The following is a 25,763-nucleotide window of genomic DNA, read 5'->3' as shown; positions in this document are numbered from 1 at the left end:
GCTTTTATTTTATAGAAAAAATGAAGATGAAAGAGAATCAATAAAAATAAATCCATGAAGAATAAAGAATAAAAATAAAAATAAAAAGTCTAAAATGATATACAATACTAATATCTAAGCGAACATATAGCGTCTAGCTTGATCGCTTTCAGGGGAAAAGTCAATCTTGGCTCGTTGTATAAGGACCGAGTTCGATTTGATTTCAAACTATAAACAAAAAAAAAAAAAAAGAAGTTAATCATCAAAATTCATTTCTTTATTCCTTTCTTTTTTCATACCTTCTTCACGAGATCAATCAATTTTCTGTTTCCATTGGCATTTTTGGACTTTTTCACAAATCGTTTGATCTAAAATAATAGTAATTTCTTAAGTTATCCATTAAACTATCAAATTTACAAACTTACACTGACAATAGTAGGAATGATCATTTCTGGGAAAGCGATATGATGGAAATAGGATTTGAAACTTGCTTCCAATACTTCCACTACTTGATCTATAATACCATTCTATATATAAAAAAAAAAGGTATATATAAGTAAGTGATCATAACTTATACATATTAATTGATCTTTTTTTTTTCTTTGATGTGTTTACCTGGTAAGTGCGACCTCGCAAATATGGTTTTGGTGCTCGAAGATGAAGATCCCAGTCGAGAGGCTTTGCAGTAGATGGTTTTGCTTTGTTCTTAAGTTCTGCACTATCTAAAACTTCCAGTACATATGGGGCCAAAGGAATATATACTTTTGATGCATCACAAAGGGAAGCCATGCTTTTCAAAATATGGAACCGTAGAGGGTAATATTGCGCTGTAGGAATCAAACTATACAAATATATATATAAGATACATGTAAACACAAAAATCTATCTATCTACTTGCTCCCCTATATATAATATATTTTGTACTTACCGAACAGCACCAAGGGCAATTTGAGTAAGAGGGTAAATCAAAGGTTTCAATGGAGATTCTTCTTCCTGGTTTTCTACAGATTGACAATAAGTTGCTAATACATTGGACCAAAAGTCAATACAATGAACATATTGCCAATTATAAACAGATTTGAACGTTTCCTATAAAGTTATTTAAAAAAAAAAAGAAAGAGAGAGAGAGAAGAGAGAAAAGATTAATATACAGACATAAAGGCTAAATTTTATTCCTAACTTACATCGGATTTGGTTTGCATTGCACCACGCAAATGAATCCCTAATTGTCGAATATATACAAACGCTTGTTGATATGATAACACTTGATCAAAGCCATAAAGTTCCACAGCCAAATTCCGCATAAGATTGATTGCAGGGAGAGTGTGAGAATTAGTATTCTTGCAGTTTCGTACAAAAGTCAAATAAATATTCTTCAAGCAAGTATCTAAAAAGGGTGCATCTGTCTTATTTTTGGTGATAACACTACTTGATGCCAAGGTACGAATAGCCAAGAAACTTTGAATTCGCACATTATCTGATGAGCCCAAGTTTGAATAAAAGTTTAATAAAACCTAAATCAAGACAGAAGACCGACAAAAATAATAATTAAACATTTTGATTCCACTTTTTTTTTTTATTTTACTCCTTTTTTTTTTATTTTACCTTTAAATAATCCTTTGAGACCTTTTCAAAACAAGTCCAATAAATAGTACATTTTTCCGATTCATGAATGGCTAAATATTGCATATTAGAGTCCGTCAATGTTTTCATCAAATACAGTAAACTAGAGAGATATGTTTTGACTGTTGATTTCCATTTGATCCAGCGATTAGAAGTTGTAGGAGAGGCACCTTCCGATTTTGTTTTCAAATATCGTCCAAATATGATAGGAGCCAAACGCATTGTTGATGTCAAGACATTATTGAATACTAAAGAAAAAAAAAAGGTATGAGTGTCACGACTGTTAATTTATAATATAAATTATAGAAACATACCGTTTGGATCAACCACCTGGTAAATAAAAGTAGTTTTTTCACGTTCTTCTTCATCACCCATTCTAGTTGCTGATTTGAATGCTGAAAATAGTCGTTTTGCAGCCTTGGGGTCACATGTTGCTTCAATGTCTTGTACCCATGTTGCCAACATAGATTTTGTCACGGTTATCAAAGATGTGTCGTCATGCATACTGATTTCATCCTTATCCTCTTGTTCGTCAGCTGATTCTTGTTCCTTTTCATCTTGTTCTTCTTCTTCATCTTCGTCTTCAGACATGTCGAATCCTAAAAGTTCAGCATCTTCCTTTTCCAAAAACTTGTAGAATTCCGGATCACGTTTTTTGAGTTCTTCTATTTCCTTCTTATGTTTGGCGGCGTCCTTTTTAAGTTTTTCTTTGCTGTCTTCTTCTTCTTCTTCGTCGCTACTGTTATCGCTACCTTCATCAGTGTTCTTGTCGTTATCATCATCATCATCATCATCGTCGTCGTCGTCGTCGTTATCACTCTCAGCTTCCATAGTAGTATCTTGTAATTCCTTTTCGTCATTGTCGCTTTCGCTATCCGTCATTGATTCTTCTTTGTCGTCAATTTGATCATTGTTGTCGTTTTGAGATGATGAATCACTGTCTTCCATTGCTTCATCAACATCAGCTTTTGGTGTTTCAATAGGCTTTGTTATCTTGAGGAATTCATCATCAGAATCATCAGAATCATCTACTTCCACTTGTTCCATTTGTTGCAAGTCCTATTTTATAAATAATATAAAAAATGAATCAACTTGTAATGATACTACTCTGATCTACTAAAACTATCCTACCTTATCCAAAGCATCCTCATCATCAGAATTCATGGCAAAACCACCATTGAAGAAATCATCCACAGACATTGTAGATCTAGACAATAGATCAATTAGTAAACGTTCCTGTATGCAAAATCTAGATCTAATTTTTATCTATAATAGACAAGATATAAAATACTCACTTTGAAGTTTTTTTGGAGGTCACTAAAAGGAAAAAGAAAAAGAAAAAGAAAAAAAAAACATTGGTGAGTACACATTGAATACCCAAGTACAAAATGAAGGACTAATATAGGTTAATCCCATATTCACGTAAAAGAAGAATGTCTTTTCAAATATACCTTTTTCATTCTTCTTGTTCTTTTGAACACTTGCACCTTTTTCTACTTTTTTCACAGATGGAGAACCTTTCTTGATATTTTTCTTGGGGTTTGCTTTGTGAGATTTTGCCATTGTATAATGAAAAAGAAGACAAAAAAAAGTTAAAAAAAAAAGAAGAAGGCGGGGTGACTTTTCTAGTTTCTGTGTTTTTTTTTTCTCATAAGAGGAAAAGCCACTTTTTATGCCAACTTTTTGCGGTCTTTCAACTACACAGAAAGCATTGAATAAGTGGATCCCTTTTTGCTGCGCGCAGAGAGCTTTTTCTTTTCTCTTTTTTTTTTTTTTTTTTTTTTTTTTTTTTTTCATTCATATCATATTTTACTATATGACAAGAAGATCTCTCAGCTACCTGTAGCAAGTCTGTTTTTAGCACCTTTAATTGTGGACTCGGAACAATAAAAAACAAAGGATCAGTAAACAACTTGTTTTGACTGGATTGGAAAGAGCAAAAGCTGTTGGCTACTCACCCGTCGTGGTATTGGGTATGAACATTACTTCTTCAGTTTTGGATTTCTACTAAGCATCTCAATGGAATATTCGGTGTCCTTTTCCTCTAAACAATACCAATGCTGGTACCAGACTCATTGAAGAAACGTTTCCGGAGTGATAAAGTATTCGAAAGAATATTTAGTTTAGTATAGTTTATTATGATAGTTGATTATTATAGATAGCTTCCACTCTTATAAATTTGAAATAAATATATTTTTAATACGATTTTAATCAATAAAAAAAAAACAAGAGATAGAAGAATGATCGTAAAAGTTGAATTTATGGTTTATTAATGAATAAAGTATAAAATAGATCTATACTAATAATTAATAGCTGATGGATTGTCAAATCATTTTTCCAACCTGTTATTTTACACCATCAACTTTTTCTTCATTGTGTCTATTCAATTGATCAGGACATATTCTATTCACATATATTCTATAAAAAATTATCCAATCAATATTTATGAGGAGACAAAAAAAAAAAAAAAAAAAGAAAAGAAAAGAAAAGAAAAGGGAAAAAATAAAAAAATTAAAAAAAAAAAATAATTTTTTTTATTTATCCCAACATATCCTCTGATCATCAGTGTATCAGATGATGGGATTCAGATCACTTTTATCCATGCATCACTTTGACCTTTATCGACACTTGTCCATTTTCTTATAAAAATTTTTATATAAATAGGCCTCTTTTCCTTTTTTCTTTTTCCATTTTTTTTTTTTTTTTTAGTTCAGTTCAGTCAAATATATTATATTTTTTTTAAATAAAAACTTCTTGACATCCCATCTCAATTGTATTTGTGGATTATTACTTCTGATTGGCTCACTTTTGTTCCTTATAGCAAGAAAAAACAAGTTTATCAAACTTCCACCATCCAAAAAATGAATTTGATCTTTATTTTTCTTAACTTTACTTTTCTTTTTTATTTTATCTCTTTTCTTATACGTGTGCTTGCGTAACCAAGTACTGGTGCTCACTATTTAACTTATTATCTTTCAATCATCCGAATTAATTTTGTTGAGAAAAAAAAAAAAAAAAGGAGAAAAAAAGGAGAGGAAAAAAAAAAAAGAAAAGAAGAAAAACAAAAAAAAAAAAAATTTTTTTTCATTTTTATTTTCATTTTTATTTTCATTTTTATTTTCATTTTTATTTTTATTTTCGTTTTCGTTTTCATTTTCGTTTTCGTTTTCGTTTTCGTTTTCATTTTCGTTTTCGTTTTGTTTTTAACTTTATTTTATAACTAGTATAAATACTCCATCCTTTTTCTTCTTTTCCTTTTTTTTTTTTTTTTTTTTTTAGTTCAGTCAACATATTTTACATCTTTTTAAATAAAACATCTCTTCTTTACATCCCAATTGTATTTGTGGATTATTACTTTTGATTGGCTCACTTTGCTCTTTATATCAAGTCAGAACAAGTTTATTAAACTCTTACCTTTCAAATATGGAATTGAACTTGTATTCTTCTACTTTACTTTTTTATTTTATCTCTTTTCTTATACGTGTGCTTGCGTAAGCAAGTACTGGTGCTCACTATTCAACTTATTATCTTTCAATCATCTGAATTACTTTTTCAATTTTGGCCTTAACAACTGTTCAGTAAAAAAAAAAAAAAAAAAAAAAAAAAAAAAAATATAAATAATAAAAAAATTTTTAGTCTCCATTCACATCATCTATATATTTATCCTCTGCACATAACTTTTATATAAATTTTATCTCTATAGTTATACTTTTAATATCAATTTTATATAATCGTTATGTTGCATAATATTTTAGTATAAATACCCCACCTTTTTCCTTTATTTTTCTTTTTCTTTAGTTAATCATCAATATATTTTTTTAAATAAATCTTTTCTTTTCATCCCTCTTCAATTGTATTTGTGGATTATCTCTTTTGATTGGCTCACTTTGTTCTATATTTAAAGTCAGAACAATTTTACTCTACATCTACTTTCCAAATTTGGAACAAGACTTTATTTTTTTCTTTACTTTACTTTTTTTTTATTTTACCTCTTTTCTTATACGTGTGCTTGCGTAATCAAATACTCGTGCTCACTATTTAACTTATTCTCTTTCAATCATCCGAATTACTTTTTCAATTTTGGCCTTTACAACCAAAAAATCACTTAACACGAATTACTTTTTCAATTTTGGCCCTAACAACCAAAAAACCACTTAACTAATCTGATTGGCTAATCCATTAAACCTTAAATTTGAAGAAAAAGGCAAAAAGATCTTCCCACACGGGGAATTGAACCCCGGCCACGGCGGTGAAAGCGCCGGATCCTAGCCACTAGACCATATGGGAGAATATATTTCGAAGACCATCTCCTTCATTATAAATCTCATCGTAATTTTGGATCTCCGATTTCCTTTTTTAGTAGTTCATCTTTGTTATTTATTTATTTCTTAATGATGATTGAGTTTTTACAAAAATGTTTTTACAAAAATCATCATTATTGTTTGAATTGATTTAGTTTTATTTATGTTTTCTGAAAATTTTATTTATTTTGAATGATTATTTATAGCATAAGAAAGGAATTGAAAATACAGTGACTAAAAAAAAAAAAGAAAAAAAAATGGAGCAATATGATTGGATATAGAAATGAGAGAGTATTCATATGTATTCGCTTTTTTCCCTTTTTTTTTTTTTTTTTTTTTATTTTTATATTTTTTTATTCTCATTTCTTTAGTTTTTTTACATTATACTTTATTTTTACATTATTATTATTATTATAGTCATTATTATTTTATACATAAATAATGAATTAAATACTTATTTATTTTATTACTAATCTAACTTTTCTTTTTTTTTTATATATATTTTTATGAATATTCATTTATCTTTTTATATTCTTTTCTTTTCTTTTTTTTTTTTTTTCCTTTTAAATCATTCTTTTTTTGATTCATATTCTTGGTGCTTCTTTTTTTCAATAGGATAGTATTCAATACCTCTCTTTTATTGTCATTTATATTATATTTTGAAAAAGGTAGAGTCATATCAATTCATATGTACACAAAATGCTAATCTATTTTTTTTTTTTATAATCTTTTTCTTTTTTCTTTTTTTTTTTTTCCTTACTCTCTCAAGCTCTATAGTGGAAACACAATGATATTTCTATATATCAATGCCATCCTTTGACACCATGATTTATTTTTTTGGTAAGTGCAACTTTTTTTTTTTTCTTTCTTTTTTTTTTTTTTTTTTTTTTTTTTTTTTTTACTCTTCTTTAACTTTTTGTGTCTTTCTTGTAATTAATATACATCGATGTTTGTTTGACTTACTTTCTTTTTCCTATACATATTCTTGTAGATAGAATACAATTAGATGACTATGCGACTGGATAAACTGGATGGATAGGTAGCAGGAGAAATACACAGGATTTTACAAACATGATCAAACTGGATAGATACGCAACAAATTCAATTGGATAGGTGTACAGTAGCAGATGATGATTCTCTTGTTTGACCGACTTCTCTTTTCTTTTCGTCTCTTATTGTGGTGATGTTGATGCTAGTGATTTATTCATACATAATTATACAGTATATCATATTACATATCTTTAATAAAGTATTTTTTTATCACACCAATATTATTATTATTGTCATTTTCTCGTAGTCTTCCAATATTATTAACCACTATCACCATTCGAATATATGAAACATATTTTATTATATGCAACTCTATAGAAAGCCATCTTTCTGTCTTTCATTATCGCCTTTAATTTACTAACCCATATTCCATCTGTGCACCATGAGGTATATTTTCATGCTACATTTCCGTATCAATATTCCCTTCAATCATCAAACAGATAATAATGAGTCATCCCATTCAGTTCACTGTCAATATCAAAGTCATAAAAAAAGTTGCTAACAGTTTTTATTCTTCATCATCAAATATAATATATATATATATATATATATATATATATATATATATATATATCAATCTAAAAAAAAAAAAAAGAATAATCCTGTGTCTTTTCTATATTATGGATACGCCATCAAAAAAAAAAAAAGTTTCTTTTTTTTTTCTTTTTTTTTTTACTTGTCATCATCCGAGGGAGCTACCAACCTTTTGTTTGATTTCTAGAATGGTGTTCAAAAATTCGGGATTACTAAAGACAAAAAAAAAAAAAAAAAAAAGAGTTAATATTCTATCTCCAAGAAAAACATATACATATATTCAACTTACTTCAAATTTTCAGAATTTGCTGATGATAAGTTGTAAATACCAGCCATCATTTGTTCAGCAACAGCTTTGGTTACAGAAGGAGGGAAATCACGAAGTAAACGTAAACATTTCAGGATATCTTCTTGCATGTTTTTCTAGGTACAGAAAAAAAAAAAGTCAACTCATCTATCATCTATTCGCATTTATTCATATATTACCTTGTCTGCAATCCTTATACATAATCGAAGTAAGCCAACCACTGTTCTTTCTACAACTAAAACGCTTTGCTTTTCTGCTTGTTCCAGGATGTCAAAAATATATTCCGTCGTGTATGGCCTACATCAATATAAACGAGAAAAAACAAATTAGAAAAAAGATTTATTTTCTTTTTTTTTTTTTTTTAAAAAAAAAAAAAAGGAACTTACCAAAGTAATTCTATTCTACTATCGTTTCGAATAGTGATAGTAATCATGAATTCCAAAAACAAGACAGTCGCTGGATCATAAGGTATAGGTTTTTCAGCATTTTTCACCGCTTCGCCATCATATCCGACCTTTCCAATAGCAGTCAACAACGCTTGTAATGGTTCTAGTTTCAAATTGCTGTATTAAAAAAAAAAAAAAAAAAAAAAAAAAAGCACGAAGTGATGAGTCGTCTAAAAATACATTTTTTTTTCTATCATTCAATTTTTTTTTTTTTTTTTTTTTTTTTTACCTGATATCATTGAAGAGATCTTCCAATCGACAAGCAGCCACACAATCAACAGCACACATAGTACTTTCCACTTCTTCTTCAGTAGGATCAGCACGATATGTTTCATCATTTGAATAAGGAGAGAGTAAATAGGAGGATAATGTCGATAGTAACGATCCATCTCTACGTTGTTGTTGTCTTGATTGTGTTATGTTCTTGGGTTTCAAAGGAATACTTGTTGTTCCAGACACAAAATCTTCCACTTGAAGCATTGAATGAGGTAGTAAAGAGTTGACAAATAAATTTCGGATTACTTGAAGAATCTAATCATCATTATAATCGTAACAAAGGAAATGGTTATTCCATTATCATCATCATCATCATTATCAATAGTCTTACCTTCGTCCATCCTTTGCGTAAAGAATTACCATGTCTTGTTACTATAGTAAATGCCACCACAGCTGCCAATTGAGCCTTGTAATTTCGCCCAAATCGTACCGCCAGGGAACTGATCACATACTTTTCACCAGCGACATCCACAATAGGATCAGGTAAAGAACTTGAATGACCTGATGTATCCAGTAACCCTGTCATGGTAGCCAAATTCACCACGATACTATCAAATACATCATATAAACCGAAATGCGCAGATAACATGGCACATTGATGGAATCCAGAAATCGCCTTTTGAAGAGTATCATCATCTTGAGCTGTATTGAATGCTAACAAAGAAAAACGTAAAAATAAGTTAGATGTTGTAGTTACATTGTTTATCTTATTTTATTTATTTTTGTTTCTATTTTTTTTTTTTTTTTTTTACCATAAGAAATAGCCGCAATGGCAGGTTTCCAAGACATTTCAAACATAGCTTTATCATAACTTGAAGTATCACATACTACGAATGGACCAGATGTATCGGATCGATGTAAAAGTTGTTTCCAAGCATAATTGAATCCTAAACGACCTTCATGTTCTTCGGGCATTACAATTTCATCTTGTCGAATAGCTTCATAGATTTCACCCTATATACAAAAATAATTCATAATAATGAGCATAGTGATAAAAAAGAAAGGAATTGTGACTGATTCCCCTCCCTTACCAAGTAATCCTTTGGGAAATCTTCACCACCATTGACGCCACGTAAGTTTCGCATATAATCTTCCAAAGTCATACGTCGCTAAAATAGTAAAAAGAAGGAAGAAGACAAAAAAAAAAACTGTTATATATGATCATGTCTCTATTTTGTTTCGATTGTACTTACTCGCACTTGAGGATTATGTTGATCTGTGTTCAACATGATGATGGAATAGGCCAAAAGCTGCGCAGCATCATTGTTTGCTATTTGAGCTGGTTTTGTTGCAAAATAGACTTCAGAAAAAGTATCTGTTACACGCATGATTTGTTGAGATTCACCAGGAAGACGGAATGTTTCTAATACCATTCGTAGAGCTTCGTCCATACGTTTCTAGTACAAGAATGGAAAAAAAAAACCGAGAGATTAAAAAAATTTATTTCCAATATATATATATATATGTCTCTTACCCCTTCAAAATCGAATTGTCGCATAAAAACTTGTAGCAAATCCAAGTTGTCTGGTTTGCCCAAATATTCACCTAAACTTTTCTTGTTAAGCTGTTGTGTAGATCGAAGGAAATGAGCCAAGCTTTCTTTTGTGTCGTTGGATGCATCAGCTTGAATAATTCCGTTTTCTAAACGAATCAAATAATAAAGTAAGAAAGAAAGAAAAATTAATATAACACATACGTCTTAAAAAAAAAAGATTTACCTTTCAAGTAAGCGATCCCCTTTTTGGGATTGTCATTGAAGAGCATAGACCCAGTCAAAATAATCCGTTTTCTAGCTTTTCGTTCTAAAAGTTCATCAGTTGAGGTCAATTCCTAAAGAAGATAAAAATAAGTAAAAAAAAAACTTCAGTAGATGATCGATTTGCCATATTTCTTCCTTTATTATACATACCACATAGCTACTGTCTGATGATTGCTCGGCCTATTATATATATAAAAAAAAAGACAAATATATTAAAATCAATCATGAAATTGCTCAATATCATTTCGTATACCAACTTACTTCCTCGCCAACACGTTCTACCATATGATCAATAAACAAAAGTAGGGTATCTAGACACAAGATATGATAGTTCATGACAGAGTAGTTATGGGGATCTGGAAACGAGTTCTAATCATAGAAGTAATATATAAGAGAGTATTAGGACTTTGATATCATCTTTTTTCATTTATATCCTTACCTTGCTCAAAAATTGAATCAATTCTTCAAAAAGATCACCACAAGAGAGATCACAGTCATAATTGAACCAAAGGTCCACCATAAAAGTTGGAATCCGGGCACATTGTAATAAACATTCCAGCAATAATTCACGTACTTCACCAGGAATCATAGGAGGATCAGATAGAGTATGACTAGCCCGATGTGATTTCGCCGAATAGTAATCAGTAGATTTGTTCAAAAACATGTTTGGTGAGCCGCTGCGAATATCCAATTGACTACCGCCTGAAGTAACCATTGCTGATGGTGATGCTTTTTCTCCAGAATTGCCATCCAATGAAGCGTGATGTGCTGAAGAAGACATGAAGCTAATGTTACCTTCTTCATCGACGTCTACAGAAATCCCTCGACTTCCCATACCCGTTGAAGGTGACAAGCGTTCAATCAGAAAGAATAAAAATAATTCTTGTTGTAACTTGATATATGGTCGGAATGTATCGAATACAGTGGAGATGGTGCGTAATGTGAGAGAGAGTAATGGCGTAGAATCCGTTTTTGCCAACTATATAAATATAATGATAAATCAATAAGAGTTCTAGTCATAGTTATCATTTTTCTTTAAATACCTGAAATAAGAATTTACAAAATTCATCAGTAACAAGTCCACGAAGAGTTTCAAATCGACTGATGCTGCGACCACCCACTTCAAAGGCAACATTCAAAATGCTTAAGGCCATCATTCGCATGGAATCTGTATGTTTATGTTCATGAGGATTCAAAAGAGAGACTAGCACTCTCAGCAATTCACGAATTGCTGGAAGTCCATAAGGTCGTAGAGGTTGTACATCTAAAATGTCATATAGTAAGCAATGAGTCATCTTAAGAACAATATTTTAATAATATATGTGTTACCTTGATTTTGTTGACGATCTTCTATTCTGTCAGAATCTTCTTCATATGTTGGTGATGGTGCTACCGGAGGCGGAGGAACAGGAGATGATGAAGAAGTTGATACCATAGTATTGACATCAGTCACGGGTGGAATGTCTAGGTTTTGAGAAACAGAGTTATCATCATCTTGTTGTTGTTGTTGTTGTTGTTGTTGTTCAGGTTCCCTCAGATCGTCATTTGAAGAATGATTAATATCATTATTGTTAGGAGTCGTATCTGTTGATGGTGTAGGAGATGGTGACGGTCGTGGTGTACTCATATGAGGGGCGTGCGTAGCTGTTGTTTGTCCATCTCGTTGCATTTCACCATCTGATTCTGTAGGAGTGTCCACAAATTGCCATTCATCATCAAGATTTTTCAATCTAGAAAAAAAAATAATTAAGATATGATCAACACTTTTTCCATTCGTTTACCTTTCAAATATAGATATAACCATTTTAATCATGACATGTTCAGCAGATCGACGAAGCATATCTACCAAAAAAAAAAAAAAAAAAAAAAAAAAAAAAAAAAAGAGGATGAAAGATCAGATAAAAAAATTATATACTTTATGATTTATTTCTTACCAGTAAGACGCATTTGACAGCACATACTAAGACCAGTTTCCATCATTTCGCAAACAGCTTCATCACTAAGTACTTGTCCACATTCACTTGTCAAAGTCACCTGTAAAACTTGAAGCATACGAAGTAAGACCAATTCATCTGATGCAGCATCCGATGCCTCAAATTTGCAATGTGTAGCTGCTGACGATAAAGCATTCATGGCAAACGCAATACTTGGGTTGTGTAAACCTATTTGAAAGAACTGTGGGTATATTTGATCCAGGTTGAACTTTGATTATATATTACTTACCAATGATTCCATAATGTAAAAATTTTTCTACGCTTCCAAGAGCAGTTCCAGCGATAGGACCAGTCGTATTGCCAGAACGAATTACTTCCAAGAATGGGTTCAACAATACCAAAGCATCCAAGTCCTTGACATCTTGTAGATAGAAAAAAAAAAAAGATATATGAGCATAAGTTTTCTTTTTTCCTTAAATAGGAAAACTTATTTTACCTTGTACATTTTCCAAGTAAGTTCGAAGATTAGTAAAACCAGCCATAAGTGGATTTTCCTATATAACCAAAAGTCAATAAAAATAAAAGAGTTTTATCAAGTTATTTACCTCATTTTTCAGTTCACGGTCCTTTATATGAGATTTTCCTTTTCGTAAGCCCATGCTCATACCAAGTCCACCCATATGAAGACCATTAACGTTTGTACCAGACCAACGAGCATTTTTCCGCATAGCACTAGTGACAGCTGAAAAAAGACCAAAAGAAAGAAAAAAAAAAAAGAAGTTAAGATATATCATAATGATATTTATAAGAACTTACCTATAATTTCAGCATGGATAAGTTGAGTCCAAGTTAATTCTGATTTCACTCTAGGATTATCTGTTGTTGTTCCCAGTTGTGTCATCTGATGACTATTATCAGTGTGGAAAGTTGAGATCACAGGAAGAGATAAAGTTCTTGATTGGTATTGAGCTGACATGGCAAAGGAAGAATAAGTTGTCGCCATGGAATATATTATTGTTTTGAATAATAAAAGTTGATATACCTACAAAAAAAAAAAAAGAAGATAGATGAGTTTTTTTAATCTAATAAAAAGACTTTGTAATGTACCTTTTTTTTTTCTTCTTTTTCTTCTTCTTTACAGCAAATATATCTATGTCAGTATATATATGTTTGTATATATATACAAGATATTCAATCAATAACTATAAATAAGAGACAAAATCAAATTGAAATAGAATAATAACAATATCAAAAATGTAGAAAAAAAAAGGGATCTATAAAACAACTGAAAAGGGAAAGGAGAAGAAACTAAGTAAGAATGAAAAGACTATGTTTTTTATTTTAAATCCCAATTTTTCACATTGTGACCAAAATTGATTGGCTAGCCACAAACAAGTCGGAATATAAAAAGGTATAACAAACCATTGAATTATGAACACGATATACGAGTGCGTGTGTGCGTGTACGTGTGTGTGCACCAGAATCAATAAAAAAAATAAAATAAAAAATAAAATAAATAATATATTATTATGATTCCACTGAAAATGATTCAATAAAAAATATTAGGTTTATAAAAAAAACAAGGGATCATAAAAATTGAGATTCAATCACTCATTTAAGGCAATGCATTGAAAGGAGCGGCATTGGAACTGAAACCATTTTAAAAAAAGATTTTTTTCTTTTTTTCCATTTTCTTTTCTCTTATTTTTTTTTTTTTTTTTTTTTTTTTACTTTTTATTATTATTATTATTATTATTGTTATATCAATATGAATTCAAATCAAATTCCCATGGATACAATACTTTCAACAGGAACAAATTTTCCATTAGATGCCACTTTGGATGCTGAACTGTCATTACATAATAATTCAAATGATGCTTGGACTTTATCTTCTGATAACTTTACTAGTTTTACTCAATCATGTCCTCCTGGTGAACCCTCTAACTCAACAACATCCACACCAAAAACGCAAAAAGAGTATTTCAACACAAATAATACTGGATCAACTAATCATCCACCTACTGTCATACTTCATCGTCCTTCTCTTGAAGCTCCTTTCAATAATACAAATACTTTGATCAACAACATCATTGCTTTTTCTTCTCCAAACACCTCAAATACGTCAACACCTTCAAATGAACCCAGTAATTTAACCATCGAAGGACCTGTTTGTCTGATCAATGGCGATAGTGTAGATTATGCTGATCATTTGTTTCCATTATCACCTACTAACGTTACTTCTACTCCTTCAAGTCCATTGGCCAAGTTTTTACCTTCTACGGATATGAATCAACATAGTATGCCCAGTAGCCCAACTTATTTACAAACATCATCTTCTTATCCTTGGGCTGATGATAGTCCAGTCTCCCCCATTTCTCCTGGAAATTCTCCACCAGCTTCAACCTTTTTTAACAATATGATGGATCAGAAAATACAACAACAACAACAATATACACCAATGGATTCATCTATGGGAAATATGTATCCACTATCCACATCATCGTCACCTGGATATCAACAACAACAACAACAACAACAACAAGAGAATGAAACAGTACCTCGAAGATCAGCACACAATGCAGTGGAAAAAAAATACAGAAACAACATCAATGATAGAATAGCTGCTTTGAAAGAGGCAGTACCAGCACTTCGTTATGCTCGATTGAAAAAGAACAACAATGGAAAGGAAGAAATGACCCACAGTGGAGAAGAAGAAGACCTGGAACCAGTGTTTATGGATGGTGTGACTGTAGCAACCAAATTGAACAAGGCCACTATTCTTCAAAAAGCAACTGATTATGTATATCATCTGCGCAATACGAATCAAGACTTGAAACAAGACATCGATGTTTTACTTACAACCATCGCCACTCATATACCGAATGGACAACAAGCAGTGGATCAATATAGACAACATGTGGCTCAACGTGAACATAAACGGCAACGACAGGTGGTTTGCAAAGAAAAATCGAAACGTAAGAAACCCAAACATCAACAACCCACCACGACAGAAGAGATGCCTATGGATCAATATCAACAGTCTATCAAAACGGAAGAGATGCCAATGGATCAATATCAACACTACCTGATGATGCAACAGCAAGCGAATTCAGCAATGATGGCGTATCCTCAACATCTTCAGCAGCAACAACATCCCGAATGATATGGATTTTTACTGCAGCGTCTCTTTCTGAAGGTACATGATCATTATTATTTATCATCATCATTTCAATCATCATCCCACTCACCATCTTATTCCAACCATCATATCAATCATCATTTTCCTTCTTCATTTATCTATATGGTCAAGTAATGTTGTATATCTAGCATTCCATAGATACCTGTCTTCATAGTATTTTGGATCATCTTCTTTTATCAATAAATGTACACTGGATATCTATCCATCATCTTCCATTGTGTCTATTTTTTTTTTTTGGGTGTGTTGTGTTGTATATGGGCATCAGTACGTATGTAAATGGACATGTTTTTATCTTTTGTTTTAGTTTATTTGAATATATGAAATGTTTTTATATAAATAATAGAAACTTTGAATAATGATGAATTGATTCAATCATCCATCCTTGAAGACTATAATAAATAAATAAATAAAAAATAGGGATAAGGGGGGTGTAGGATATCAGTTCATTTCAACATTTTTTTTTCTTCTCTCTATTGGGACAATTTTATGGTAGGAACAAGCTGGGGTATTTTTCTTTTTTTTTTTTCTTTTATTGTAGTTGAGAAAAGAAAGAGTGACATATACACAGTATAAACTAAAAACAATGCAATCATACTAAATAGTAATTAATAATAGTAAGGTAGGAAAGGAAAGAGGAATAATCTATACTAGAAATCATGATGATGATAATTCTACGAAGGTATCAAACTTAAAAGTCGCTTTCTTTGTCGCAGAGTTTCTTGTTCCCATAATTGAGCCTGGTTTTTCATCTCTTGTAGATGCCCTGAAATCCAAGTTGTGTCTTGAAATTGATGAGAAGGAAGATGGCGTAGTATTGGATGAGAAGAAGGAGTCGAATGTGAATGAAGTTGTTGGTATTGATCATTGAAGAGTAATGTCACTTGATAAAACTTGTATGTCAAATAGACATAGGATAAAAATACGAGTAATCCTCCAGTAATAAAAAGTCTAGAGTTGGTACGAGTAGGTGAAGGATCATGTAGTATTGATGGTGGAGTTGGCATCAGTGATTTCTTTGATGATGATGATGATGATGATGACGCTGTTGCTATTGCTGCTGCTGATGATGATGATGATGGTGACGATGATGATAATGAAGTTGGTTTTACTGGTGATTCAATTGGTTTTATGATACTAGATGGCGTAATGGATGATTCACTCTGTTGTTGTTGGTTTGATTGATTGTCATTCCAAGTAACATGATTATCTAAAATAAAAATCAAAAAAAAAAATCAGATGACTTTTTTGAACGGGAGGAAGATAAATAAATCACTTACGATTGGTTTTTTCTAAAGGGGTACTATTGGATGTACCTGATCTTGGTCTATTTGTAGACGTTTGTTGAGCAGATACTGTTTGAGCACGTTTTCGATGAAAGATCCTAAAGTGAGATGTGGATGGTGCAGGTTGTTCATTGTTCATGGAGGTTGATAAATGATGTTCTTCTTGAATAGTTTGTGAGGTTGATTCCACTGTCGAATTATTTGTTGTAGTAGAAGTAGTAGGAAGTGCAGAATTATTTGAGGTATTATTTGTTGTAGATAATACTGTACTTGTATTTGCAGAATTGGTTGTTGTTGATGTTGTTGAGGATGATGATGATGCCACCATCGGCGGATATATTTGTTCCCAAACACCAAGTAATCGATAATAAGCATCATCTCTTGAAGATAATGAAGTTAAGAAGGAAGTAAAAATATGCTATAATAAAAAGATTATTTTTTTTTTTAAAAAAAAAAAAGGAAGAAAAAAATTTTTTTTGTGATTACTTTTTCATCATCATTGTTCATGGTTACTTGTATGACTCTTGGCATCCATCGTTTCATTCGTATTCGGTCAATTTGTTTAATATCATGTACCTTGAATTCCAGCTAAATTAATAAAAAGGCGGAAAGATAATTCCTTACAAGTTAGATGTGTCTTGCATAAATAAGCTATATCACATTACCGAAGTATCATGGGCAAGACTAGTAGATTTGAAACAAACAAAGTTTTTGGTGATAAACAATCTTCCTTGTATGATAATATCTTTTTGTAAAGCACATTTGAAGTCTATAATAAAAGTAAGTTAGTATATACGGAACTATTTTTAATAATAAAAAAAATAATAGTAATACCTTGTAATAAGGGTTCTTCTAAAGGTACTTGTTTAAAAGTTTCATGAAAGTCTTTATTTCGTGACAAGGCAGACTTTGTAATACGTACATTATCAACATGTTTTTCTATTGAAGATTGAGAATGAATGGAATTGTTGTCAAAAGTATTATCACTATTGGTTTTGGTTGATACATGTGAGTCAATGGTGGATAATCGTGTTGTACGTGAAAACCGTTCTTTCCAGCGAAGTGAAGGTCGTCGAGTTGTATCTTCTTCTTGGTCAGGTTGAACTTTAGTCATTGTCTACATAAGAAGAAAGAAAGAAAAAAAAAAAAAGGAAAATGCAATGAATGAATGAATAAAAAAAAAAAAAAAAAAAAAGCGGCACAAAAAAAATAAAAAAGGCAAGGGAGAAAAATTTCATATAGACATTTCCTTTTCAAGATAAAAATCAAGTCCGTTATAACAAATACTGGATTAAAAAAAGGTTCAAAAAGGTGAATCTTTTTTTTTTTTTTTTTTTTTACCGCCAATGAATATCGGAAAATGTTCCTACTTGATTGACTGATTTTCATATTTCGGCCTCTTTCCATTACATTTGGCGATTTTTACATTGTGTGACTAACTGTCCCCTTCTTTTTTCCTTATATATTAAACTGAATATTATCAAAAGAAAATTAAGAATAATCTTTTTGTTTTTTTTTTGTTTAGTTTCGTTTTTTCTTTTACTGTTTTAATTGTAATTACATAAAATATGAATAACATTCTTTGATGATATTGTAATCCCAACACCCGCGGTCTTTGAAACCATAAGTAAAGAAAAATTATTTTTTGTTTAGTGACTGGGGGTGGTGATAACCTTTAAAAATCATGGGTTCTGTTTTTTTTTTTTGTTTTTGTTCTTTTTTTCTTTCCTTGTTTCTCTTTTCAGTTGTTCTGGAATAATGCTCTTATAAAGGTAAGCAATCATATAATAGAATAAAAAAAAAATGAAAAACATTGTTTAGGATGATATTATGGATAATCATGTCATAGTGTTTTGGGAGTTTCGCAAGGATATCATTCATCAATTTTTGTTGAATGTGGACCCATCTTTGTGCCTAAAAACGTGGTGATATATATCCAATGTCTGAATAACATAATAAAAATATTGAAAAAAAAAGTCATAATGTGAAAAAAATATTGTAAACTGACCTTTTTCTTTTACCTAGGGTTACCATGTCTAGTAGGATAGTATATTTCAAATATTGTTATTTTTTCGAATTAATAAAGAAATATTGATTGATTATATATTATGTATTGTATTTATATTCTTCTAACTAGTTATTGTCATTGTTATTTTGTTTTTTGTTGTTGTATTAAAAAAAAAAAGTCAAGAATACAAAGAAAACGAAAGATATTTGAAGTGGGTATTTTATTTTGAATGAATGATAAATGATAGTACATCCAAAGAAAGATAACAAAAAAAAAAAATCTAACAAAAGAATAGTAGTAACAAATAGTAAACAAATAAAACAAGGAGGGAATGATAAAAAAAAATGATAAATATGAATGTAAGATAATATAGTAATGAAGAAGAAATGCTATGAATGATGAAATTGAGTTTGTTATACACGAGGAGAACATGATAGTTGATCATAAGCAGGTAAAGAGGAAGAAAGGGCTACATGATCCATGGCTGCTGCAGTATTGTAAGAAGGTACCCGAGATAAATCCATTCCTTGCCACCAAGGGTCTACCGATGATTGTTGTTGTCCTTGACGAATACCAGAGGATGAATTCAAAAAAGAAGTATTGCTAGGTGATGCTGATAAAGTAGTGATAGATAAAGTTCTTGCACGACCAGAAATAGTAATGGGAGCACGGCATGATGCTTGACATTCTTGTTCATTTGATGATGATGATGATGGTGATGATGTTGATGCTGATGATTGATCTGACATAGAAGTAGTAGCTTCAGTATCAGTAGTATTAACCAAAGATGAAGAAGGAGGAAGAAGAGGACGAGATTGAGAAACAGAAGATCGACGTAAAGCTTCAAATACAGCAGGATCATAAGGAACCGAACGCCAAGTTTGATCATAAGCAGGTAACATATTTTCACTTTGATCAGCAAAAGAATCCACTACCACAACAGGTACCGAACAACGTAATTCAGACAGATGACCATCAGCATTGACCAAACTAATAACAAATTTCATTTTGTGACGGATCTTGATCATATCATTTTCAGTGTTACAAAAGATCAGAGGTGAAGTAGAGGGTACATCCAAGGTAACATCACGGGACCATGTATCAGCATGATGAGGGAAAGGGTCCAAGAGTTTTTCATAATTAATAATTCGAGTATCCATCTTGCTATTATCCCTAGTTGTATATGAACAATATTCTTTGAGAGATGCACAAATAGATCGTACTTTGAGTTCAGGAGCAATAGGAGAGATATGAAAGGTCATAGTAATAGTTTCACCCAAAGCATACATTTTGGAAGGCATCACAATATCATACATCATCTTGTCTACCCAGGTATTATGTATTTCCATAGATTGTACCAATTCAAATTCGGAAGGTAACATAGATCGAACCAATTTGACATAACGTTTCTTGACAATATTATGTACAAAAGCAGGACGTTCCACCATAGCTTTCAATCGATAAAGAACTTGACCACCTTCAGCATCCAATGATTGCGGTAGATCCCCAGGAAGCATCAATTCAAAATTGAAACTGTGTTCACCAGCTGCCAAACTATAAGTCTTTTTCTGACTTGAACAAGCCATGGGTATAAATTGCCAACTATGTTCCATTATAGTTCTTTCTTGTTTGTAATAATGTTGATGATGTCCGAGTCCTAAATATTTTCAATATTAACATTAGACTGATATTCGATAACAAGTTGTTTTTTTTTTTTTTCCTTTTACCTTCAGACCAAGATACTTTCATTTTTCCAACAAAACGTAAACTAATAGACTTGACTTTAATAGGTTCAGTAGTATTTAAATGAAGAACACCTCGAAGTAGTTTTCCAGCTGATTCTTCAGGATGTCCAACCATCAATATAGTTTCTTCTGCCAAGTCAATCCGTACTTCGACAGATTTTCGAATAGTATGTACCATGGGTAATAAAAAATAGAAAGAATGATAGTAAGCAGAGATATACGAATAGGAGTGAGAGAATAATAATAATAATGAAAGGATTGATTGAATCAAAAAAAAAAAAAAAAAAAAAAAAGGAAGAAAGAAAGAAAAAAGGAAAAAAGTTTCAGTCAAATCAAGAAATGGAACTGTTCTCCCATTTGAGCCATTTTTAAATTTCAAACCCAGGTACAAATGAAAAAATTTTCTTCTTTTTTTTTTTTTTTTGTGTTCACGGATCCCCTTTTTGAAGAATAGTGCAAAAATTTTAAACAAACATCTTTCTCTCAATATAGTTATTCATTAAAAATCATCACAATTTATATGTAAATCTGGTATTAAAATTAATATCTTTATTTTGTGTGTGTGTATAGAAAGTCTACAAAGCGTGTATGAAATAAAGTTCATGGACCTAAATCAAGAACCCTTTTTTTTTTTATTTTGCATGGACGACTATAGGCTGAGTGTCAAATAGTGATGTGGCCTGATTCATTTCATCTAATCTATATATATATAAAACTAACTTTCTAAAACTGTAGGAGAAAGGGGAACACCGGGGTAACAAAAATAATGGAATTTGTTCGCATAATCAGTATGAGCACCTATATAATATCCACCAAGAGATTTACTAGCATCGATTAATGTTACCGTAGGGTCCAGACTTGAATCCAATAATCCAATTTCACCAACAGCTTGAGTTCCACCAAGTAAAATCCTTAATAAAATCCCCAACGTGATATCCTTGTGAGAATAATAAATCAATGTTTGTTCTTTGCCTAATCCACCTGTACCATTTTCAATCCATGGTAAAATATCCTCTTTGACTAATGCTGGTGCACAAAGATGAATAGAATTGGGTCTAGAAACATCATCCCCCCCCCAAAAAAAAAGGAATATATGAAATAAGTAAACCATATTGAATCATACATCATTATCATACCTTTCATTCTGTTGCATTAATCCACAGGCCTCTACAATATGTCGACAACCAAGAGAATGACCCACTACACGTAAATAATCATGTTTCCTTCGAAGTTCCAATAATCGCCAAGCTAACATTTCTGCCCTTTCTTGACTTTCTTTTGTCGCCACATTGAATTGATATGCAAGTCGTCCCAAATGAAGTCCCACGTCGATGGCTACTGCCCCAATCATTGATAATGGTGATGGCATCCGCAGATGTTTAAGTTCTTGAAAGTTTCGTCCAATCAAATATGCTGCTGATCCAACACTTGCCAATGGAACAGGAATATGATGAAGTGAAGAACCTGAAGGCCATGAATATCTAAAGATAGAATAATACATAATGAATGAAATGTTTTTTTTTTTTTTTTACCTTTATTTTTTTTTTTTTTTTGTTACCCTAATGCTGCTGAACCCCAACGATGCTTTGGACTAAGTACCAATAATTTATGAGAGTGTAACCAATCGTCAAAGTTTTCTGGTGTATCTCCTTCAGCTAGAAATCCTATATATATATATATATATATAAAGAAAGAAAGGAAGATAAAGTGAGTGAATTGAAAAAAAGATGTACAACCAATCCCAGTAGAATAAAAAAATGAATCATATAAAAACCTTTTACATAGACAGTTACTTCCGATCGTTGATCCACTGGTCTTGATACTACTTTCCAATGTGGTAATTCTACAAAAAGTTTCTTGGTTCGTGTTGCCACTGTTTTTGACATTCAAATGAAAAAGAATTAAAAAAGAAAAAAGGGAATATCAAAAATGGAGATTGACTAAAAAAAAAAATCCACATGGCAGAATACCAGCAAAAAGTGTCTACTGAGATTAAAATATCAGACAATCGCATCAAAGTGATGACACTGTTAGAAATGGTTGATACCTATGATTAGTATGTTGATGACTGTATTTCTATATGATGAAGGTAGTTATATTCCTATGGTGAATGGTAATTATGTATGCAATAAATTTGATAATGATGATAGGTTTTACAAATGAGGATGATAATTTGTATAATAGAATGTATATCATGATAGGATATATGATGGTAAAAAGAAACTTTTCTGTTTTATGAGTGATAAATTGGGAAAATGTAAGTTTTATTAAGATTGAAGTAATGAATACAAAAAAAAAAAAAAAAGAGAAGTATAAATAGATATATAGTACAAATGAAGAAACTAAAAAAAAAAAAAATCAAAACTATTGATATACTAGTATCAAGCAGGACATTGAATACCATCACTAGGTTCAATAATGGTATGAGAAGACCAGGGAACACCTTGTATACGAAGATCAATATCAAAAGTAATATTGAAAAGTTCAGGTTTAGTAAAGGAAGGACCAGGTAGGGAGATTTGAGGACCACAAGTAGCAAATAAATCACTGATAGTTTCGTCAGATACATTCTTGCCAGTGTAACTGATATTAATGGGTATATTGATGAGTTGTTGAGAATTGCGTGGTGAAAGCCAAGTGGGTTGAGCCATACCTGAACCAATCATTGTAAGCGTATCATTATCCGCTACCTCTACATACATTTCTTGTAACCAAAGGGGAATCCAATTTTGTGAGTTGTCAAGTGTCATATTCACCGTCCATTGTGCTGTCATTGTGTTTCTGTCGAGAGACCATGTTTGTCTTTGAGTTGTATCAGCACCAGAGAATGTCACTGTAGGCATACGAGGAATCAAGAAATACATCAATAGAGTAAAAAGAACCAAAAATGTGGTAATCACTATAAACCAATTGCGTCCAGTCATACCATAACACCTTCGATGTAAAACATTGTTTTTTTTCTTTTGTTGATCAATTAGGAGGAGAAAGTCTTTATTGCGTTTTTCAGAATCAGAAGTTGCTGTAGTTTTTTGTCTTCTAATTTCGTTGGTAGTCATGTCAACGCTAAAAGTATCATGTAACATAGATCCCACACCTTGAATACTTTGTTGTTGGTCGTCTTCCACATAAATAGGAGCTATTTGTTGTGTTGGATCTCTTTGATGATGAGAATAGGGTAAATAAGAATTAGCTCTATGGTAAGGATTGACAGTTGGTATTTTATTGTTGTTAGTGTGGATATCATTATTATCTTCTTTGTTGTTGTTGTTATTGTTGTTGGGTATTTTGGATATGGCATAAGGATCGTCATCGTATTCACGGGAAGTATATGTAATACCATTAGTAGCTAATCGACTAGTACTACTATCGGAAGCAGTTCTTGAATGAAGGACTTCTTGTTCTATAGTATTGGTATCAGCTAACATAAAATAAAATAAGTAAAAAAAATAAAATAATAATATATATTTTTTTATTTAACTTTACAAGGTCGCGATGTATGTCTACGATATGGATCAATAATATTATCATAAGTTGTAGGTGACTTTTTTCTATAATGTTGATAAGGATTGTATGAAGAATAATCCATAATACATTTAATTGAAAAAGTTAAGAAAAAAAAAAAAAGAAAGAAAGAAAAGAAAAGAAAAAAAAAAAGCGATAATTTTTTTAGTATCAAGTTTCCGTCCTGAGAACTCAAAATCTCCGCTTCCACTTCTTCTAAAAGAAAGAATAGAAATCTATGAGATATTTTCATAAAAATTGAATTGATATATTTTATTACTATTATAAAAATATTTTATCATATTATTATATCCATTGTCATCCTCAATATATATATATATATTAATCAATCAAATCAATATGTGTGTCACCCAAAAAAAGAAATTCTCTTTTTTTTTTTATACTCTTTTTTTCTCTCTCTCTCTCTCTCTTTTTCTTTCTTTTTTTTTTTCAAGGATCAGATCATGTGCTTTTTTTTTTGTTTCCATTTTGCCGATACTTTCTTTTCTTTCTTCTTTTTCTAATATAAAAATCATCATGATGGATTGGTTTCACTTTATGCCAATAGAATGAATTTCATCATCGTTTTATAATTCTTTCAGGTACTTAAAAATACCGATATGGAAACCTATCTTAGGGGTCCACAAAAGAAGAACTCATTCGTCATCTCCGGTCGAAACCGCGGTGGATGAATGTGATGATGGATGGAATGGAAAAAGTTTTTTTTTCTTCTTTCTTTCTTTTTTTTTTTTTTTTTTTACAGAAACAAATTTCGCATTGAGTTAACTGTTGAAATTCATCTATAAATGGAATAGCTCTGCATAAATAAGTATATCAAGTATCTGAGATTATTGATTTCATTTATTTATTTATTTTTAAAAAGAAAAAAAGTAAATTTTTCAGTATATCTTGTTTATTTAGAAATCATCTTTTTTTTTTTCATTTCACAGACAACATATATATATATATATATCTATATCTAAAAAGAACCCACATGTGTTGAATTTCCGTTGTTTCCTCCGAATATAGAAACAAGGTCAAACTTCTATTTTAACGTGATACAAAGTTACAGCCAATCAGCAACCTTCGTATTCTACATTGAATAGGAAACCATTCGAAAAAAATAAAAATAAAAATAAATTTGACTTTTTTTGATCATTGCTCATGTAGTTTTTATTTTTATCAACATGCAATACAGATAGATAAATTAGGTTAGCATTATTTAGTTTTTTTTTTTTATGCCTTGTCAACAAACTGGGAAACTCTCCAAAAGGGGAAAAATTACACCGACTTGGGTAATCTTTGAAGGGGGAGGGGAACTTTACAAATTAAAGTTACACGTGCTCTTTTTTTTTTTTTTTTTTTTTTTTTTTTTTTTTTTTTTTAAAACATGCCCTGAACATCCGCAAACGGCATCAGAAAAGTTTTTTTTTTTTTTTTATCTACTTTAATTCCGGTAAAACCGAAGAATAGTTAGTATTAATGATGATTATGATGATGAATGATTAAATGACAACAAAAGTATGATGTATGGTTTAACGCTTTAATGGTAAATCTACTTTCAGATATTAATAAAAAAGATAGTCATATACACATATTATTTTATTATTATTTTATTAGTAGTATTTTTATGGTATGATTGGACGCTTAAACTTCAAAACGAGATTTGAGAATTTCTTTTTAGAGTGAGAGTAGAGATCAGATAACCTTTTTCTGAGATTTTCTACCTATTAGCGACAAGGTGCCTTTTCGATCCACTAACAAAAGAAGTAATCATAGATAATATATACATCTTTTATTAATGGTGTTTATACGGTA

General features: G+C 31.0%; 7 protein-coding genes and 1 non-coding gene across 8 annotated transcripts; 1 reads left to right on the top strand and 7 right to left on the bottom strand.

The window, feature by feature from the left end:
• Positions 1-272: 272 nt before the first annotated feature.
• BX664DRAFT_267613 (Noc2p family-domain-containing protein) lies at positions 273-2,550 on the bottom strand (the record flags this gene model as incomplete). Its single annotated transcript, XM_051540958.1, has 7 exons — positions 273-347; positions 405-506; positions 595-820; positions 908-1,068; positions 1,164-1,493; positions 1,585-1,850; positions 1,917-2,550. 7 exons carry the CDS (start codon positions 2,548-2,550, stop codon positions 273-275), a joined length of 1,794 nt encoding a protein of 597 aa, XP_051397456.1.
• Positions 2,551-5,817: 3,267 nt separating this feature from the next.
• Positions 5,818-5,889, bottom strand: BX664DRAFT_t102. The gene has a single exon. It is a non-coding gene; the product is annotated as a tRNA-Glu (tRNA).
• A 2,287-nt stretch (positions 5,890-8,176) lies between these two features.
• Positions 8,177-12,937, bottom strand: BX664DRAFT_366573 (uncharacterized protein; the record flags this gene model as incomplete). Its single annotated transcript, XM_051548528.1, has 16 exons — positions 8,177-8,357; positions 8,470-8,771; positions 8,848-9,170; positions 9,269-9,470; positions 9,548-9,625; positions 9,710-9,913; positions 9,991-10,157; positions 10,235-10,346; positions 10,537-10,644; positions 10,715-11,254; positions 11,319-11,539; positions 11,605-12,005; positions 12,057-12,117; positions 12,210-12,437; positions 12,499-12,673; positions 12,815-12,937. 16 exons carry the CDS (start codon positions 12,935-12,937, stop codon positions 8,177-8,179), a joined length of 3,426 nt encoding a protein of 1,141 aa, XP_051397455.1.
• A 1,061-nt stretch (positions 12,938-13,998) lies between these two features.
• Positions 13,999-15,372, top strand: BX664DRAFT_352069 (uncharacterized protein; the record flags this gene model as incomplete). The annotated part of the gene is made up of 1 exon (XM_051547669.1): positions 13,999-15,372. One exon carries the CDS (start codon positions 13,999-14,001, stop codon positions 15,370-15,372), a length of 1,374 nt encoding a protein of 457 aa, XP_051397454.1.
• A 573-nt stretch (positions 15,373-15,945) lies between these two features.
• BX664DRAFT_339093 (uncharacterized protein) lies at positions 15,946-17,847 on the bottom strand. The gene is made up of 5 exons (XM_051546563.1): positions 17,526-17,847; positions 17,357-17,460; positions 17,178-17,279; positions 16,686-17,109; positions 15,946-16,615 (listed from the first exon to the last, which is right to left on the bottom strand). The coding sequence occupies exons 1-5, from the start codon at positions 17,803-17,805 to the stop codon at positions 16,080-16,082; spliced, it is 1,446 nt and encodes a 481-aa protein (XP_051397453.1). The 5' UTR covers positions 17,806-17,847; the 3' UTR covers positions 15,946-16,079.
• A 1,054-nt stretch (positions 17,848-18,901) lies between these two features.
• Positions 18,902-20,713, bottom strand: BX664DRAFT_387940 (uncharacterized protein). Its single transcript, XM_051549422.1, has 2 exons — positions 20,427-20,713; positions 18,902-20,356 (listed from the first exon to the last, which is right to left on the bottom strand). Exons 1-2 carry the CDS (start codon positions 20,620-20,622, stop codon positions 19,113-19,115), a joined length of 1,440 nt encoding a protein of 479 aa, XP_051397452.1. The 5' UTR covers positions 20,623-20,713; the 3' UTR covers positions 18,902-19,112.
• A 259-nt stretch (positions 20,714-20,972) lies between these two features.
• On the bottom strand, positions 20,973-22,330 carry BX664DRAFT_361093 (uncharacterized protein; the record flags this gene model as incomplete). Its single annotated transcript, XM_051548221.1, has 4 exons — positions 20,973-21,499; positions 21,581-21,925; positions 22,003-22,108; positions 22,219-22,330. 4 exons carry the CDS (start codon positions 22,328-22,330, stop codon positions 21,160-21,162), a joined length of 903 nt encoding a protein of 300 aa, XP_051397451.1. The 3' UTR covers positions 20,973-21,159.
• Positions 22,331-22,754: 424 nt separating this feature from the next.
• On the bottom strand, positions 22,755-24,055 carry BX664DRAFT_387938 (uncharacterized protein). Its single transcript, XM_051549421.1, has 2 exons — positions 23,928-24,055; positions 22,755-23,862 (listed from the first exon to the last, which is right to left on the bottom strand). Exons 1-2 carry the CDS (start codon positions 24,028-24,030, stop codon positions 22,826-22,828), a joined length of 1,140 nt encoding a protein of 379 aa, XP_051397450.1. The 5' UTR covers positions 24,031-24,055; the 3' UTR covers positions 22,755-22,825.
• Positions 24,056-25,763: the final 1,708 nt, after the last annotated feature.

Source organism: Halteromyces radiatus, assembly GCF_025201355.1.
Source record: "Halteromyces radiatus strain CBS 162.75 chromosome Unknown BX664scaffold_7, whole genome shotgun sequence".
NCBI lineage: Eukaryota > Fungi > Mucoromycota > Mucoromycetes > Mucorales > Cunninghamellaceae > Halteromyces > Halteromyces radiatus.
This window is presented reverse-complemented; position numbering and strand designations above follow the sequence as displayed.